Raw genomic sequence first — 19,110 nt, 5'->3', positions numbered from 1 at the left:
TGGGACTGAGCCCTGCATCAGGCTCCCTGCTCAATGGGGAGCCTGCTTCTCCCTCTCTCTCTCTGCCTTTCCCCCACCCCTGCTCATGCTTGCTCTCTCTCTCTCTCTCTCAAATAAATAAATAAAATCTTAAAAAAAAAGACACAGAAAACAGGGGATAGCAGAAATTTATAAGTTTCTAATCAATTAAGAGGCTAAGCCTGTTGAGAATAGCATTAAAAAAAAAAAATCAACCCTGGCCCAATGAGGTGGCCAACTGCATTTCTGCTGATGTTCTGCTGCCGCCTGGTTACGGAGTGGCCAGAACGAAAGATCAACTATAGCTTTTCAGATCGGTGGTTCTCAACCTCTCTGTGTAACATCCCAACCATCACATTTCAAAGAATATTATCCAAACTGCTTTCATCCTGGGAGAAATGATATCTGACAGAAGATGTAAGAGTTTCCAGGATGGACTCTGCATCAGGCTGAACGAGCCAACTGTTTTCTTTTTAATCAAATAATTCCACATAAAAATAAGAGAAGTGAGGCTTCTGGTTCTGTCCAAGAGGGAATAAGCCCACTCCAGCCACTGTCTCCTGTGGATTACAACTGAACACTCTGGACACAACCTAAAACGCAAGTCAATGAGGGGAAACCTGGGTGGCTCAGTTGGTTAAGTGCCTGACTCTTGATTTTGGCTCAGGTCATGATCTCTGGATTATGGGATCAAGCCCTGTGTGGGGCTCTACACTCAGTGGGGTGTCTACTTGAGATTCTTTCCCTTTCCCTCTGCCCCTCCCCGTGCTCACTCTCAAATAAATAAATAAATCTTTTTTTAAAAAAGATTTTATTTATTTATTTGACAGAGAGAGAGAGACAGCCAGTGAGAGAGGGAACACAAGCAGGGGGAGCAGGAGAGGAAGAAGCAGGCTCCCAGAAGAGCAGGGAGCCCAATGTGGGGCTCGATCCCAGGACCCCAGGATCACGCCCTGAGCCAAAGGCAGATGCTTAACAACTGAGCCACCCAGGTGCCCCTCAAATAAATAAATAAATCTTGAAAAAAAAAAAAAGCAAGTATATGAGGATCTTGAAAATCAACAAAAGGAGATGAATTGTGGAGGGAAGTGAGCTACATAGAGGCAAGTTTCTTGTGTGTTCCAATTTTTCCTTTTCTCTCATACTTTGAACTGAGGGCAGGTACCAGTTGCAAAAATTAGTGTGTTTGGGGCAAGGGGAGAGAAGAGGCTAAAACTATGGTGGAAACCCCATCTTTCTGGAAAGAAGAACCAGAAAGAGGGGACTGAAGAGAATGTATATAATCCTCATTTCTTTTTCCCTCTCTCAGCTTTGCCCTGAAGGTGGGCCCTCCCTGTGGAGCTGTGGCAGGTCAGGCAATTAAAATTCCAGTTGGTATCCCATCTGACCAGAGGCACCAGAAAGGTGGCTCTGAGGGCCTGGAAGCTGGGAGAACTCATGAGGAGGAGAGAACAAGCAGAGGGCCACCTAATTCTGTGTAGGAGCCCGTCCACACCATGGGCTCACACTCGACCCGTACTTGAATGGATCAGACCCAAACCAGCACAGCAAAGGCTTTGAGAACTGAGCTAACAGTGAAACCACTACCCACAGAACGTGAAGCATCACTAGCAGTTCAAACTTACCTGGATTGATTGATTTCTGTGATAATAATAATAAAAATTCTTCAGGAGACTTTAATTGTACCCAGAGTTTATACAACACAATATTAAAAATATCTAGGATTGGGGCACCTGGCTGGCTCAGTCTGTGGAGCATGGGACTCTTGATCTCAGGGTTGTGAGTTCGAGCCCCACGTTGGGTGTTGATTTCACTAAATAAATAAATAAATAAATAAATAAAGAAATAAAATCTTAAAAGAAATATCTAGGATACGATGTAAAATTACTTAACATAAAAAGAATAAGAAAGTGTGAGTAGTTCTCAAGAAACAATTAACAAATGCCAACCCAAAATGACCCTGAAGTTGGAACTACCACACAGACTTTATTTTTTATTTATTTTTATTTTTTTATTTTTTAAAGATTTTATTTATTTATTCGACAGAGATAGAGACAGCCAGCGAGAGAAGGAACACAAGCAGGGGGAGTGGGAGAGGAAGAAGCAGGCTCATAGCAGAAGAGCCTGATGTGGGGCTTGATCCCATAACGCCGGGATCATGCCCTGAGCTGCTGGCAGACGCTTAACCGCTGTGCCACCCAGGCGCCCCCACCACACAGACTTTAAAGCAGGGATGGCAACTGTGTTTCGTGAACTAAAGGTAAACATGCCTGAAATGAATGGAAAGAGAGACATTCTCAGCAGAGAAATAGAAACTATAAATAACCAAATGGAAAAATTTTAGAACTGAAAAAATGCAATATATGAAATTTAAAAATTCATTTAATGGGCTAACAGCAGAATGGAGATGACGAAAGGGAGAGTCAATGAACCTGGAAAGAGATCAATAGAATATATTCAACCTAAAGAGCAAAGAGAAAACCAATCAGGAAGAAAAAAGAACAGAATCTCAGATCTGTGGAACAATAGCAAAAGTTCTAAATATTGGGGTGCCTGGTGGGCTCGGTTGGTAGAGTGTGCAACTCTTGATCTTGGGGTTATAAGTTCGAGCCCCATGTTGGGTGTAGAAATCACTTAAAAAATAAAATCTTTAAAAACACGAAAGTTCTAATATTTATGCCATTGGAGTTCCAAAGAAGAGAAGAGACAGACTGATGCAGAAAAATGTTAGAAGAAATAATAGGTCACAAAAGAGGGAGGAATTGCCATGGATTGGAGGAGATGAAGAAGTTGTATAACTACGTGTTCTGTGGGATCCTGGAATGCTTCCTGGAACAGAGAAAGGACATCGGTGAAAAGCTGATAAAATCCCAGTAAAGTGTATAAGTTGGTTAATAATATTGTACCCATGTTAGTTGCTCTGTTTTCATCATCATATCAAAGTTACGCAAGGTGTTAACATTAGGGAATGTTAGGTGAGGTGTATGTGGGACATCTCTGCATTATCTTTGGAACTTTCCTATAAGTCTAAAATGATTTCAAACTAAAAAGGTTTTGAACATTTTTAAGTGAAAGCAAAGAAGGAAGGAAGGGGTAGTGGTTACATGAATGTCAGATAAAGTACACTTCAGAACAAAGACTATTAGGGACATCATAGAATAGAGGGACATCCTGTAATGATGGAAGTCAATTCACCAAGAAGACCTAACAATCCTAAATGTACATGCAACTAACAACGGGACTTCAAGATACATGGAGACAAAAAGAGTAGAACTGAAAGGATAAATAGACAAATCAACAATTACGTTCGGAGACTTCAACACTTCTCTCTGAATAGTTGCTAGAACCCGCAGAAGGAACATCAGTAAGGATCAGTAAGATGACCTGGACGGCACTATCAACCAACTTGACCGAACTGGCATTTTCAGAGCATTCCACTCAACAGCAGCTGAACACATATTCTTTTCATGCGAGATTCTGCAAAATTAGAATACCTTTGAAAACGTAGTCTTGATCTGGGATCATCAAGAATGGATTTCCCCTCTTATAAAGAGTCAGAGATCTGCGGGACCCCTGGAACAGACCTGAGCTTCTGTCAGAGATTCTCAGCATCTGAGTGCCAGTTACCTAGGAATCTTGTCTACATTTAGCCAACTGGAGACCTCCCCTGATGGGTCTGCCTGGTACCTCCCAGAGCATTGGTGGCTTTCTGTGGCTGCCTTCTGCTTTGATGTTTGCTGTGACTTCCAGGAAAGGAAGTACTTCCCCTAAATTAATGCTATATCTGGTACATAATCTGAATCCGTTTATCAGGAAATCAGCAAATGTACCAGGCCAACAGCATTCTTTGTACTCTCTCATCTTTTAAAACCTAGGTGTGTGTGTGTGTGTGTACCTGTGTGTGCAGGAATCTTTGAGTCTTATAACTCGTTTCAGATGTTATCAGTTTCGTGCGTCATCAGAGATACTGATCGGCTATGCAGTTGTGGTGGACAATATGTGTTCATGTCTTAATCCCTGGAACCTGTGAATATGTGACCTTACATGGTAGAAAGGACTTTCCAACTTGATTAAGCTAAGGATTTTGAGATGAGATTATCCTGTATTATCTGGGTGGGCCCCGTGTAATCACAAGGATCCTTGTAAGAGGGAGACAGGAGATGATGAGTCAGAATTGTTAACTCCAATTCTTGATAAGACCACATTCTGCCAACAGTCTCCACCTTTAACTTATTGATGAGGAAGGAAAGACTGAAAGGAAAAAAAAACAAATTATGGGTTACCTTATTTTTGCTTTCTTGCTATGCCATTTTCAGCACGAGTAGTTAAAACTAATATAAAGATGTAAGGGAAGTAAGAGAGGATATGGTAGGTCACTTGTGTTAGAACACGACTGCCTTTTTTCTGTAGTCCCTGCTTATCAACTGGTTGAAGAGTCAGAGTTTCTGGAAGTTTTTGCGAGTCAGTACAGGCCCTCAGCCCACAGGGAACCCAGAAGTGGTAACAGAGCACCATGATGCTATGGGAGTGCTCAGGGAGGAGGCAGGGCCGAGGGCCGGCAAATCTTGTCTTCTGCTCACCATTAAAGGGTGAATTACAAAGAGGGAAGGAGACTTAACAAACTCTGTTTCATACTGAACAGTGTTCTGAATGAGGTCCAATCAATATAATACAAATTTGAATAATTAATTTACTATATTTAACTAATTAAGGAATCATAACGGATTCGTTATCTTTATATCTACTTCCTCATCCTTATCTTGAAAAAATTACCTCCTACTTGGCATCGTCAGGCTCGGGAGATGCCCTTGGGCATGTCCAGTTACTGCGCTTGGGCATTCAAATGAACTCAAAATTTCCTGGCAACTAATGTGAGAACAATAAAACTATAAAGGGAAAGAACGAATGAAGTCATAAACAGTCTTTCATTCACTTGTTTGTTAAAAAAAAAATCTCAGTATAACAAATAAACAGAAAGGTTACTATCTCATACAGGACAATGGACAGTGTATCACTCATTCTCAATTTGGGAGAATGTATGTAAGTATAACTGGCTTATTGGGGTGTAACCATGAGCCGGCTTTATTTCTTCCAGGGCCTGCCCCCTGACTGTGGTCGGTTGAACTTCCCTTTCTTACTTGGCGGTAGCTCTCCTAACAAAGGCTCAGTTCGATCTCTTCGTTTTTCATTCTCCTGGCTGCGAGAATTCTCTCATGCCAGTACGTAAGATTCAGCTCTGCTCGGGACTTCATCCCGGCATCTGACCCTCCTGGCTCCTTACTTGACCAGGTAGGGTTGCCACGCTCCCTGGGCTTGTCCTTGTGTCCCTGGAGAGCCCCGACGGGTCGTCAGCACTGATGATCGTGCCTCCTGTGACAAGGCAGGAATTTCAACACTGGTTACTCGTGGGGTGAATCCCACAGCCCTGAAGGAATCTGCCCACAATACCGTCATCAGGGGTGGGAGAATTAGGTCCTGGGACCATCTTCCTTTGGCCCACTGGCTGACGCTGTTCAGGCTGTTCTAACAAAAAAAAACCATAGGTTGGGTGGTGTAAAAAACAAACATTTGTTTCTCACAGTTGTGGAGGCTGGGAAGCCCGAGATCAAGGGGCCGGCAGATTTGGCGTCTGGTGAGGCCTACTTCCCGGTTCACGGATGGCCGTCTTCTCCATGTCTCTTCACGTGGCAAAAGGCACAGGGCATCTTTCTGGGGGTCTCTCTTGTGGGAACACTAGTCCCATGCATGAGAGCTCCAGCCTCATATGTAATGACTCCCCAAAGGCCCCCACCTCCTAATACCATCACATCAGGGTTTCAACACATGAATTTTGGGGGCACACACATGTTCAGTCTACAGCATCCACCCAAGTGCTTGTGAGGCCACCCTTAGATGGTCTACACCCAACAGAGGCATTCTAGAGGCCCCTTACCTGGCACCCTGTTGAGTGGCCCAGGCCCAGTCACCTTCCCCTGGTGATACTTCTATTGTTGCTGGGCCCAACAGCAGGTGGCCCGCTGCTCACACCTCCCCCCACCCCTGTTCTGACAACACTGTCTTCTTCCTTTCCCAAGGGTACGAGGCACTCGGCAGAAAGAGGTGGTTACCACCCGCCCAGGGATGGGGACAGTGAAGGAGGAAAGAACCTCTCTTCCTGACCAGCATACCCCTCAAAGGCCAGCCTCCAACACCTCTCAGGCCTCGCCCATGGAGCAGGGACATGGGGTGGTGGAGGGCAGTGTTTGGTAGGATTAATTTTCCTGTTCTCGGTAAGCCCTAGGCTGATCCCTAACAGCTCATGGCATGCTAAGTTCAGAATGTGGGTGTTTTATACCCAGCTTTAGGCCTTAGCCTAGATTCTGGAATGACAGGAAAAAACCTCCCTCAACATTTTATGGCCTAAGTACATGCACTGAAATCATATCATCAATTATCAATTATCAATAACCTGCCTTTATCTTGGGCCTTGTGCTAAGATCCATGGTGAATGCAAAGGACTTAAATATATGTTCCTGCAGGCAAAATGATACAGGCAAAATAGGGAGATGGATCAAATATGTTAATAAAACAATTCAGAGAAACAAATACCCAGAATAATTACATTAGTATACGCTTTAATGTTATACCCATTTTGCAGAAGAAGGAACAAGGCATATTTCTTTAAATGGGATGAAGCTGGATGTCTTCACTTTATCCACGCTTTAAAATTATTTTATTTGGAAATAATTTACAGAAGAGATGAAAAGTAGGAGAGAATTTCTATATATATCTCACCCAGCTTCCCCTAATGCTAACATCTTCCATAACCATGATATAATGATCAAAACTAAGAAACTAACATCAGTGTAATACTATTTACTAAAATATGGACTTTTTGAATGCTATTATTTTTCCCCCCACTAATGTCCTTTTTCTGTACCAGGATCCAATCCAAAATACCATTACTCTATATTCAGTCATCAGGCCTCCTTGGTGTCTTCCAATCTGTGACAGTTTCTTAGTGTTTCCTTGTCTTTCGTGACTTTTAACACTTTTAAGAGTTCAGGTCAGGTATTCATAGAATGTTATGCAATCTGGATGTTCTGATTTTTTCTATGATAAGAATGGGGTTTTGTGGATTTGGGGGAAGAATGCTACAGAGGTGAAGTACCCTTCTCCTTGATCCTATAACCACTTGACATATTACTGGGGAGTTAACCTTGATCACATGGTTAGGGTGGTCTCCGCCAAGTTTCTCCACTCTAAATTTGCTTCCTCCATGCCTTTCCATGTTCTATTTGTTAGAAAAAAGAGTCACTTATTCCAGCCCACACTCCACCCTGAAGGGGAGGGGAATTAAGTTCCGGGGGAAGTATTGACTAATTCCTGGGCATGTGTTAGAGTCATCGCAGTAATGTATAAATATTTGGGGGCAGATCTTTGAGGCTATGCAACTATCTTATTTCTCTTTAAAGTGTCATCCACTAATTTTAGCATTCATTAGGACTTGCCCACGGCAATTATTCTGTGGTGTCTTTTATTATTAAGTTTTTATTTTAATTCCAGTACAGTTAGCATACAGTTCTGTGGTATCTTAGTAGTGATCTTTTTTTTTTTCTTAACATTTTATTTATTTATTTGACAGAGAGAGAGACAGCAAGAGAGGGAACACAAGCAAGGGGAGCGTGAGAGGGAGAAGCAGGCTTCCTGCCGAGCAGGGAGCCTGATGCGGGGCTCGATCCCAGGACCCTGGGATCATGACCTGAGCTGAGGGCAGATGCTTAACGGCTGAGCCACCCAGGTGCCCCTAGTAGTGATTTTCTTTCCCCTTCATTTCTTCTATATTTATTATTCAGAATTCATCAGGAAGGAAGGTTTCTCCCTTTCCTCCATTTTATTCACTTATTGGTATGGACTCAAGAATATTTATTTTGTTCTTTGAGCTACAAATTTATATCATTATTATTATTATTATTATTATTATTATTATTATTTGCTGAACTTGTTCTAGCTTTGCCCCTGGGAGCTCTTTTGGATGGCTCCTTTAGACGTACTTTCATATTTTCTTGTGTTTTCTTCCCCTGCCACCCTCCTCTCTTTTTCTTTCTTTCTTTTTTTTAATCAGCAAGACGGTCAAGCACCCCATCCCTGTGTTTTCCCCACCCAGCCCTAGAACTGCCCATTTCTCCAAGGAGGTCTGGTTCTTCTACTGAGAATGATATTTAGAAACCAAGACCTGGGTGCTAAGTGGGTTCATTACTTCTAGGGTGTCATTTCTTCTAGACCCTCTAATGGACAGAGCTAAGAAATATATGTCTGCTAGCCTATGTATGCACATATCTGTATTTATTTCTGTATCTATTCATATATATACATATATATTCATATATTAAAATAAACAAGAGCTCAAACTATACTTCCAGCTCTAATCCAGCACCACAGAATTCATTGTATCCTTTCTGACAGTGAGAACCCTGCCCCTCTTTATCTATATTTACTTATTTGTTCAATCTTAGTATACATTTAAAGTAGTTTCAGAATTGCTAACCTGTAGTCCTCTGAAATATGAATTTACCAACTAAAGTGTTTATGCATTTTTGTGTGTGTCTTCATTTTGCAGTTTCAAGTGAAAACATTGTTTTCCAAAGTTAATTAGGCCAGCTCCTTTCCCCCCCACGCCTTCAGTGAGGTTAGAGCATACGTCTGTAATATAGTTAGGTTTACTTGTCTTAATCTGCATTCCATCATGGCTTCCCCTGACAGTGCGGTTAATTAAAAAAATTTACATACAATACAAGTCATTCTTTGTGCTGTATAGTTTTTGGTGTTTTGACAAATTCACAGGGTCCTGTATCTACCACCACAATAGCAGTACAGAAGAACCCCCCTAACCTAAAAATTCCTTTGTAGTAAACTTCCCTTTCTCTAAACCTGCAGCCACTGATCTGTTTTCCTCCCCTATACTTTTGCCTTTTCCAGAATGCCACATAAATGGAATCACACAATATGCAGAGTTTTAGGTCTAGCTTCTTTCACTTAGCAACATGCATTTAAAATTTGTCCGTGTCGTTGCACAAACCAATAGTTCATTCCTTTTTACTGTTGAGTATAGATGACCCTTTACGTGCATATACACAGTTCTGTTTTTCCATTTGCCTGTTGAAGGACATCTGGGTTATTTCTAGTTTGGCAATTATGAAGAAAGCTGCTATAAATGGTCATATATGGGCTTTTGTATGAACACAGGTTTTCAGTTCTCTTGGGTAAACAGGCAAGAGTGGAATGGCTGGGCTGCATAGTAAGCGTATGTTTAGAAGAAACCACCAAACACTTTTCCAAAGTGGATATTGTGCTTTGCAACGAATGACCGGTCTGGTGTCCCACATCTTCTCTAGCATTTGATTGTCCACACTCTTTTTCAACTGGAAACTTCTGCCCGCCCCCCCCCCCAACTCTGACTTCTTCCTTCTCTTTGGCCTCTGCCTGGATTACAAACTAATCCATATTTTCGCTTTGCATCCTGCTGGTATTCGCCAAGGTAATGATTTTAGACTGCCTCATGTTTCCACTGTGCACGAGGCAACTATCGCAGTTTTAATCCACTAGCCGTCCTATAAGGCAGTTTTAGCAAACATTCTTAGGTTGGTATGAGAGCTAACAGCACCCTGCTTGAGAAGAATCCCTTTCCGGCTTTCTCAGACATTGGCCTTTGTGAGTTCCTTAGCTTCTGTGTGTCTCCGTCTCTTTGTAGTGTACCCGAACGAACCCACTGGAATGTAAGGATGGTCAGCAGTCTTCACCAGACCCCGTGGTGGCTATGGATCCTGCGGGATAGACTACCCCACAGAGCCCTCCTTCCGGGTGCCTGGGTTCTAATTCATCAGGAAGGAGCTATGTGTCCGGCCCCTGCTCGCTGCCCATGTCTCCTGACTCAACAGCTAGCACATTCTCGTAGTCACTGGAAGTGTCATTGGACATTTCTCCTCCATGTTTTATCGGACTAGTCTCACTCTGCGCAGACGGCTGACAGGTCACATGTTCCCCTAGAGCCAGGAACCTCCCTGATTGCATGACAAATTGGATGTGGGTGCCTGGACCATCCGTCATGCCTTCTTCCTGGTCTGTGTTTGAGGATGTCACTTCCTCCTCCACCTGCTGCTGGTTTCCATTGGTGGGTACTGAAGGGACATTTTCATAATCTCTGTAGCACTGGAAAGCCATCCAGGGCTGCTTCCTCTGGACGGTCTCAAGGGTCAATCCTGCCATATTGACATAGTCATTTGAGGTCTCAGAAGAGTCTTCGTCGTCATTGAGTGGATCATCACTCTCAGATTTTGGAGACCAAAAACTGGTGTGCTCACTGGCATTCCCATAGCCCTTGTCTTTTTCCTCAGTAAGCTCCAGCTCCTGGGCACTTGGGAGGGCAAAGAGGTTCACCGGGGTGCTGTTGGTAGAAGCTAGAGCCTTAGCAATCTCCTCTGCTGTGGGGACATTGATGTAGTCTCTCGAATCCTCTGAAGAAATGCTCAGGCAGTCTCTGGCTGCTCTGACATTGACATAGTTTGCTGAGGGAGAGAGGTCCCCACATATCTGGAGCCCCGCGGCATTGTCATAGATGCCCACTGCGTAGCCGTTGGCAGGGGTATGGTCTCTGTGCAGCCACAGGGCATTGCCCGCTTGGGAGGGCTATAAGCAAGAAGAGAAAGCCAGTGACAGGACGGAAGCAGAAATATGGGCGAAGCCTTTCTACTTCCCCACCCAGTACCACTATCTGATAGCCCCTTCGCTCAGCTCTTCACCTTGGAGAAAATCTCTAAGTCGGGGGTCCCTAACTGCAGAGCTTTAGATCCTAGGCAGGTGTGAGCAAAGTGGGCTAAGTGTAAAGAAAGCAGCAGTGTCAATGCGATGATAAGTTGCTCCTGGCTTCTGGCCACAGTGTGGGTGTTCAATGGGGAGTCTGTAGGGGGGTGTATTATAAACTGGAGAGCACCTGCTGCCTCAGAGCCCATGGAGAAGCAATATAGCACAGTGGCCAAAGGTAGCGACTCAGCCTTAGACTCGGCGCAAATCCCAGCCTCGCTACTCTGCGCGCGAAGTTTGGGCAAGTTACCTGATCTCTTCGTGCCTTCCTTCCCTAGCATATGAAATGGGGATACTCATAATGTCTACATGATATGCTTTCTGGGGGAGTAAGTGTAGGAGTACGTGTAGAGGGTTTGGAAGAGTTCCTGGCACATGGAAAACGCTAGCACATCCTTGCTCTTATTATTAAAGGGGCAGCTGACCTACAGACTCAGGCCATCACGGCCCTTCAGGGATACCGGTCTGCTGTTTCCAGAGCTTCTGCCTTTTCAAGAAAAGCTGGACATCCAGACTTTAATGTGAAATCTTTTAGATTTTTAGCTGTTGGCAACTGGTTCGAAATGTTCTTCGCACACTACAGAGTCCAAGCCAAACATGTCGTGGCCTTATATGGGGTGGGGACCGAGCGCTGGAACTCCCTTTGGCCGCGGAGCTCCGTCTTCCCTGCATGTTCTCCGCCAAGCGGACTTGCTCCCCCAGGAAGGCTCAGAGGTGAGAGCAGAGCCCAGGGGTGGGCCATGTGGGAGCAGGACCGGGAGGTGGCTGCATGCTAAGTGAGCCTAGAGCTCTGGGTAACGAGGGGCTCAGCCGCAGCAGGACTGTTTTCTTGAAATGACCACAGACCGAAGCGACTGGTTCTTCCAGAACTTATCTACGGAGATGGGCCCTCTGAGCTTCCAAGCCCTCCCTTTCCTGTCTCTGGGGTCTCTGCCCCACGGTGTTGTGAGTCTCCTCCCTGAGGGCTGTCTTCAGGGCCAGATCGAAGACACACAGGGTATTGTTATTCACCGTGGCACTCCCCCGCTAATCTCTGCAAAATATCCCCCATTTGAGCAAACGTTTTCTACACCCGCTATCGTGCTCCAGGATTTACAAATATACCTGCGATTGAGGATAATTGAAACAATTTGCATAGGCCCCGGAGGGAATTCCCAAAGCAGGATTGTAAGGGTGTTTTGAGCACCAACAGCATTGGTGGAATATTCCTATACTCTCCTGAGGTGATTACTTGGAAGGGAACAATACTCATTTGGATAAGCTGTGACCTGTCTTTGTTAAAACAATCCACTTCAGTTCTAACACCATGTCCTTGAACACACGTGCCCTGCTTGCCTTGCCCGGAATCCCAAACAGTTGTTCCTACCTTTCTTGCTTTTTCTCCCTGGGCAGAACTGAGGTCCTGAGGCCAGTCTTCCCAATTTATTAATAGGGCCACAGGGCCACTGCCAGGGGACATGCTGTTTGCCAGGAAAGGAGATCTGCGACCTGAGCTCGTTTACCTCAGTTCTGCCAGAGACATGTCATTTCTCCCAAGGGGCTTGTCCCCTCGCTTGACTCTTACCACAGGCTCAGAAGGAAGGCTATCAGAATTTCTGGAGAGGAGGCTCTCGGTACTGAAAATACGGTTACTCCTCGACTGACGTCTCCCTGAAAGAACAGAGAACAAATCCTGAAGCTAGCAGGCCAGCCCCGTGAACGCTCAGCCCTAACAGTCCCCGCCTTGTGGGTGAAGTGGGTCTGTGTGCTGTCGGGTATTTGGGGCTGGTGTGCTGTGGCGAGAAGGTCGGAGCGAGGGGGAACGACGTGCTCTGAGTCCTGGAACTGTCCTCAGTCTCTAGCAAGGACTGGAGGGCACTAGCCAGCCCAGGGGTCGGTTGCTCCTGGAGCAAGCCTTCTCCACCTGTAATGCTGGAGGCCATGTTCTCCTCCTGTATGGCTCCCCCATCCCTAGACAGGTCCATCTGTCTTTCACTAATTTCATATCAAGACAAAACAAAGCCCCAAACCCAAAGGACACCCAGCTCCCTTTTTGGAGCTCTCTAGGCCCCCAGTGGAGTTACATCCTGCTTCTGTCAAGCTCATCCTCCCCTATGCTCCCTGAAGGGCAGAAAGGCCTGAGTGTTTGAAGAGAGCTGCCTCTGGGTGGTGAGAGGTACGTTCTGGGCACAGAAGTTCAGTAACATCTGTGAGCCATGGATTAGAAAGAAAAACCTACCCAGCACTTCTTGCCTCTGGGGCAAGGAGTCATAAATGTTTTTGGCGCCTTGTCTGGGTCCAGACAGAGACAGCAAGGGCAAGACGGTAACTCGGAAGTAAGGAACTTGTCCTGCAAGGCAATGAGAGAGATGGGGATCACGGCAAGACCAGTGTTATAGAATGTGGGGGCCCCTGGGGATGAGATGGTCCCTGAAAATATTCCCCACCCTCACTATGGATCATAAAAAAATACATTTTCACACTTGCCCAATTCCTTTGAGCTAGAAGCCTTGGTACACAGAAGCAGAAGGAAGGAATGGGCGTGGGGGTGGGCATGAATGTCCCAGGGACTCACGCTGCTTCTTCCATTTACTCCAGCTCCACAGGCTGTAGAAAATCACAGTGGTCAGGAGGATGGCAAGGAATCCCGCAAACCCAGAAAAGATGGCGTTGCTCTGGTCTTTCTCTCTGTGAGGAAAAACAAGTGCCATGCCTGGGCTCTAGGAGGTTGGGGAGGTTGGAGAAGAGGCTTCCTGCAGGAATGGGAGCACCTGGACTTGGGATGGGAGCCGGGTGAGGGAAAGCTGAGGGGGGTGGGCTGTGTGGCTGAAGAGAGGCTCTTCTTTGTGGACAGAGGAAATCGGACACAGGAGAAGGCCGCTATCCCTTTTGAATGCCTACTGGATGCCATGCCTTTGCACGGGTGTGACGCTCATTTCTTCTTTACAACAATCGCATCTCTCCTTGGGGCCAGAAACCTGAGGTTAGACTCCGCAAGGCAGAGTAGCAGATCAAAGATCGCCAGGTAGAAAGCAGCCAAGGTGGAATGTGGGTCTAGGTCTGTTGGGGTCCAAAGATCACGCTCTTTCTACCACACCCTGTCCTCCAAACTTGCAAAAGCGGCTTCGCCTGCCCTTACTTGCCCTCATTCCCTCCTCCTGGGCGTCCTGTCTTGTGTGGAAGGAGGTACAATGAGGGAGCTGCTCGGTGACATTTGAGCAACCCCCATGGACCGACTTGGGGAGCTGGCCTGTAACCAATGCAAATGCGGGGCTGAGTTCCTGCTGTTTGGGACGCCCTGACGGGGCTGGGGTTACTGCTCGGCTTTGCCTACCGTGCCAAGAAGTAGCCAATGGAGGTTACAGCAGGAATCTAAATATTAGCAGACCTAAATATTAGAAACCAGATCAGCTACCAGGGAAGACTTTTGTCCTCGTGAGTCCTAGGCATGTTTACCCAATTTATACCGGACATTTCTGCTAGGCTGCCCAATGGACAACTCAAACCAAGTATGTCTGAAACAGAATGCCTGTTCTTCTCCCAGAAGCCTGCTTCTCCTCTGGTGTCTCCCATCATCTAGTGGTTCAGGCAGAAAACTTGGAGCCATCCTTGACTGCTCCGTTTCTTTCACACCTCACTTCCAGTCAACCAGCAGATTCCGTGTGCTCCACCCTGGGCATCTTTCCCAAACTCAATCACCTCTCGCTCTTCCACTGCCAACCCCCTTCCCCCCATCGAGCCACCGTGTGTTCCACATGGACCTTTGCAATAACCTCCCTGATAGTTGCCTTACTTTCACTTTTTTTTTAAGGTTTTATTGATTTATTTGACAGAGAGAGACAGTGAGAAAGGGGAGTGTGAGAGGGAGAAGCAGGCTTCCTGCCAAGCAGGGAGCCTGATGCGGGACTCGATCCCAAGACCCCGGGATCATGACCTGAGCTGAAGGCAGACTCTTAACGGCTGAGCCACCCAGGCGCCCCTTGCTTTCATTCTTGACCCCAATAGCCTGTCTTCACACAGGAGCCAGCGTGATCCTCTTAACAGCAAACCAGATCATGTCCCCTCTCTTCTTGTGACCCGCGTGACTGATCACACTCGGGATAACAACCACTGTCCCTACCCAGTGAGGACATCATGGTGCTTTGGGCTCTGGCCTCTGCCTCCTCCTTCTGCTTTTTTAAAAGATTAATTTAATTTATTTATTTGAGAGAGAGAGAGAGTGCAGAGGGAGTGGGAGAGCAGACCCCATGCTGAGGCAGGCGGAACCGACACGGGGCTCGATCCCACGACCCTGAGATCGTGACTGAGCCAAAATCAAGAGCCAGATGCTCAACTGCCTGAGCCACCCAGGTGCCCCTCAGCCTACCATCTTGACCTCATTTCCCACCATTTTCCTTCTGACTTCGACAGACAGGACTCCTGGCCAGTGCATGAACAGCACAGGCCTGCCTCCGCAAGCAGCTCCCTCTCCCGGGTGTCTTTGTAGCTCAGTCCCGCATTTCCCTCAGGTCTCTTCGGAAATGTCACCTGCTCAGTAGCTCTGTTCTGGTTTTTCTTCACACACTTCAGATGGATTGACATTACATTATACATCCATTTGTTTGTCTGTTCATATCGGACTTTCCCACTTGACTGTGAGCTCCAGGAAGCCGTGGACTTGTCTATTCTGTTTATCTGGTGCCTGGAACAGTGCCTGGCACTTAGCAAGGGCAGGATGAATAGTGTTGAATGAATGAGTGAATTAATAAACATGAATGAACACAGAAGTAGATATTTCAGGGGGCTCCAGGGTTCTGATAGCTTTATGAATTCATTCCCCATCACTGCTCCTGTCCAGCTGCAGGTGACATATATTTGTTTGTCATGGTAATCACATTTATTTCCCTAAACGACAGTGACTTTAAATTTATTATCGCTGAGTTGCACTGTTATCACGGCACTGAGATTCATACCTACAAGTGTTACTGAAGCTTCAACTGCTGTTGGACTTTTTATTTTCGTCAGTATGATCCTGGAAATTTTAGCAATAAAATGTATAGCCACGATTAGTTCTGTGAGATTTTATATCCTAAAGACATATTTTTATCACATCTATAATTGCATTTTCCACTCACGGAAAGTTTTTAGGACCTGGAAACATATCGTTGAAAAAAAAATGGGTCTTTTGTTTCCATCATGGTGGGACCTCGTTTTTTGGGGGGTGGGGTGGGGAGAGTGGTCGTTGGGACTTGAGACAGAAAGGATTGAGGACAGTGATAGGGCCTCTGGGAGGTGAGAAATCCAACCAGGCCAGACAGCGAGGTCTAAGGAAATCCTGTGTTAACACAGCTTTCTCTCTCCCCCTGCAACTCGCTTTTCTCTTCAATACCTATTCCTTTCCTCCCAGCAGTCCTGAGCAAGCTTCTCTAAGCCTAGAGTTTGATGGTCTCAGTGGACCTGAGCGTGGTTGTGAGGGCTAGGAGCGCTGCTGGGGTAGAAACCCCCAGGGTCTGCCAGGGCTGTCTGTCTAAATCAGGGGAGGGTGGAGCTCACCACCTCCAGTCACTTACCTGTCCAGGCTGCCGTCAGTTACCTGCAGAGTCCTGGCCTCCGAGGTCCTCCCTCTGATTTCTGAAAGGGTCGGGGTGATCACATCCGTTGTCATGGCAACCTCTCTGGCTTCAGCTTCTCCTCCTAAGCCTTCTCTTAATTATCAACAGCTAACACACGTGGCCACTTCTCCTGGCTCTTCCTAAGTTGCCATTCCCCGGGAGAAAAGGCAAAATTCGTTTGTGTTTTACATACCATCATAGCCACTTTTTTAAGTAGAAAAGACTGATAGAAATCTCCCTCATCTCCATGTTTTCCAATCTTCCTAGAACTTTCTTTCCCCCCAACCTTGCATCTACCTGGCCTCTCCCGGTGAAATGTCAGGCTGCGTTGACCCCAAACATGGCAACAGGTTTGGTTCTACCTGGATGTGGCTGCAGTGCCCACCGCGGGAGGCGAGAGCTCAGCCGGCTGCCGTGCTCCCCAAGAGAGGCGGCGCAGGGAGACGCTCTGCTCTCAGCCTTCTGGTGGAAGTGTGAGGGGTGTAGAGGGGAAACTGCCAAGAGGCCCGAGAGAGACTCCGTGAGAAGCTATCCTCCCCCAACCCCCAAAGCAGACAGCAAAGAGCAAACATTTGCCAGAATGGAAACAGAGAGTCGTCACAGGAAACGACACCACCGATGTGCTAATGAAGCATGGGGCCCAGGAAACGCTGCTCAGCTATAATAAGATAGAAGAAAACATGTCTGCACCCCCGTTCCCCGGGCTGGCCGGGAGCGCTGTGGTCTGTAGGGAGTGTGACTAAAGATGGGACGAGGTGGTGGGGGATTCATGGTGGTTTCTCTGGGTTTCTGAGTCAGGGGGACAGGCTGTTTTCACTGACACTTCCCGGGTGATTTCGACAAAGCTGGTGTGTGTCACACACTTGGAGAATCCCTGGGAATGACGGTCAGAAAGAATGAAGCCGATGCTGGGGCAGCAGGGGCCCTGGAGGCCATTCCTTCCTGCAGCCCGGCCCTCCCCGGCCCCTGGCTGCTGGCTGTCTCTCGCAGGACTCTTCTGGAGGCCCGTCCCCGTCCCGATTGCTGTGCTCCTGTCTCAGAGGCCGGAGACCTCACTCCCCGTGTCTACCCAAAGTGTCCCAAACTTCGACGACTGTTCAAAATTTGTTTCTAGCTCCCTTCTCTTTCCCTCACCAATCTCCTGAAACTCTTTGCATCTCGGGAGAGGTCCGAAGAGAAGGGCTCACGAAGACCTTCATGAGGCTGTGAAGGGCCTCTGACCTGGCTTTCCCCAAGGAAACGGACTCAGCAGGGCTGGCACAGAAGGCAGCCAGTGCCTCAGCACCTGCCTCTCTCCCATCTCTTCCCGGGGACACCAAGGCCCCCGCTTTCGCGGGCTGTCCACCCCTGCCCCTCGCGTCCGGCCTCTCACAGGGCCCCCAGGGGAGAGGGGCTGCTGCTGCCGGAGCTCTCCCCGGAGCTCTGCCTTCCAAGCCCTTGCTGCCCTCCCTCCACGTGGCCTTACCTGGCGGGAAGCAGAAGTGGCTCAGAGACGGCTGGTTCGAGAGCGGGAACCTGGGTCTCTGCTCGCTTGTCCTTTGGAACGGGTCTGAGTAGAACTAGGACTCAGGAGAAGAAGATCCTTGGCTCCACGGCCCCCGTGGCTGGGACTAGTGGGGGAGAGAGAGCGAGAGCGAGGCTCTCCAGGCCTGTCCTGAGCCACGGAAGCCAGCAGAAGGCTGTGTGTGAACTGGGAACTTGGAAGGTGGTACAAAGAGAAGGGCCAAGAGAACCAAACCTCAGAACCCTGACAGCTACTTAAAAAAAAAAAAAAATTTTTTTTTTTTTTTTTTTTTTTTTAAAGAAATTCTCCTATGTGATCATCTTAAGACCTCGCTTCTCTTATCTACCCGGAGTGCTTGAGTCAGACTAATCTTCCCTCCGGTCTCCTGACTCCCTCCTCCCCCCACACTTGAGGGACACAGTCTTCTGCAAGGAGGCCCTGCGGACAAGCTCCAGCTTTCCAGACGAGGCTGAGTCCCGCCACCTGCTCTCTTTTCCCTCCTGGGCCTGCCACGACCAACCAAACCAACAAACACAAAATCGGTGTGTGAAATTATTCATCCTGACAATGGAAGAAAACTACTCATTCCTGGGAAGTAGGATGTATGTGTTAAACCCGATTGCTCTGGTGTTTCCCTTTAACCACTTTGAATGATTTCAGGGTTGAATATGCCACGTGATCCTAAAGTATTAAGATGAGGGGCGCCTGGGTGGCTCAGTCAGTTAACCGTCTGACTCTTGATATCGGCTCAGGTCTTGATCTCAGGGTCATGAGTTCAAGCCTGGCATGGAGCCTACTTTAAAAAAAAAAAAGGTATCAAGATTGGCTTTAAACAGACAACTTACGCATCCCAGTCAGCCAAACCCCTCGAAGGGGACGGGCTCTGCGCTAACTCAGTGATGTTGTTAATACTAAAAACCTTTCGGAATCCTCTGGAAGGACAGAAGGACTGTGTGAAGAGTATCAACACAAGTTCAGATCCTAAAGGTCGGCTTGGGTTATCTCGGACAGGTCCTCTCGTCTTTCTGGGTGTGTCCTTGGGTGTAAAATAGCGATACTACTACTTAGGTAATGCTGTTGTGAAAATTAATCGGGCTCACGATGAAAAGTGCTCAGCTGAGGACGTGGCATACGCAAGCTCATTAAGTGGGGCTGTTATTATGTGATTATCTCATTATG

The 19,110-nt window shown here is 46.9% G+C and overlaps 1 protein-coding gene across 2 annotated transcripts; it reads right to left on the bottom strand.

Moving 5' to 3' along the window:
• Nucleotides 1-8,094: 8,094 nt before the first annotated feature.
• On the bottom strand, nt 8,095-18,119 carry LAX1 (lymphocyte transmembrane adaptor 1). Of its 2 annotated transcripts, XM_026480445.4 has the most exons (6): nt 17,893-18,119; nt 16,386-16,567; nt 13,412-13,524; nt 13,076-13,186; nt 12,422-12,507; nt 8,095-10,683 (listed from the first exon to the last, which is right to left on the bottom strand). In XM_026480445.4, exons 2-6 carry the CDS (start codon nt 16,478-16,480, stop codon nt 9,889-9,891), a joined length of 1,200 nt encoding a protein of 399 aa, XP_026336230.3. In that variant the 5' UTR covers nt 16,481-16,567; nt 17,893-18,119; the 3' UTR covers nt 8,095-9,888. The 2 variants fall into 2 exon arrangements, with proteins under 2 accessions (XP_026336230.3, XP_057171150.1); XM_057315167.1 differs by lacking the exon at nt 17,893-18,119 and having other exon boundaries at nt 16,386-17,015.
• Between the last annotated feature and the right edge of the window lie 991 nt (nt 18,120-19,110).

This window comes from Ursus arctos, unplaced genomic scaffold, assembly GCF_023065955.2.
Source record: "Ursus arctos isolate Adak ecotype North America unplaced genomic scaffold, UrsArc2.0 scaffold_2, whole genome shotgun sequence".
NCBI lineage: Eukaryota > Metazoa > Chordata > Mammalia > Carnivora > Ursidae > Ursus > Ursus arctos.
This window is presented reverse-complemented; position numbering and strand designations above follow the sequence as displayed.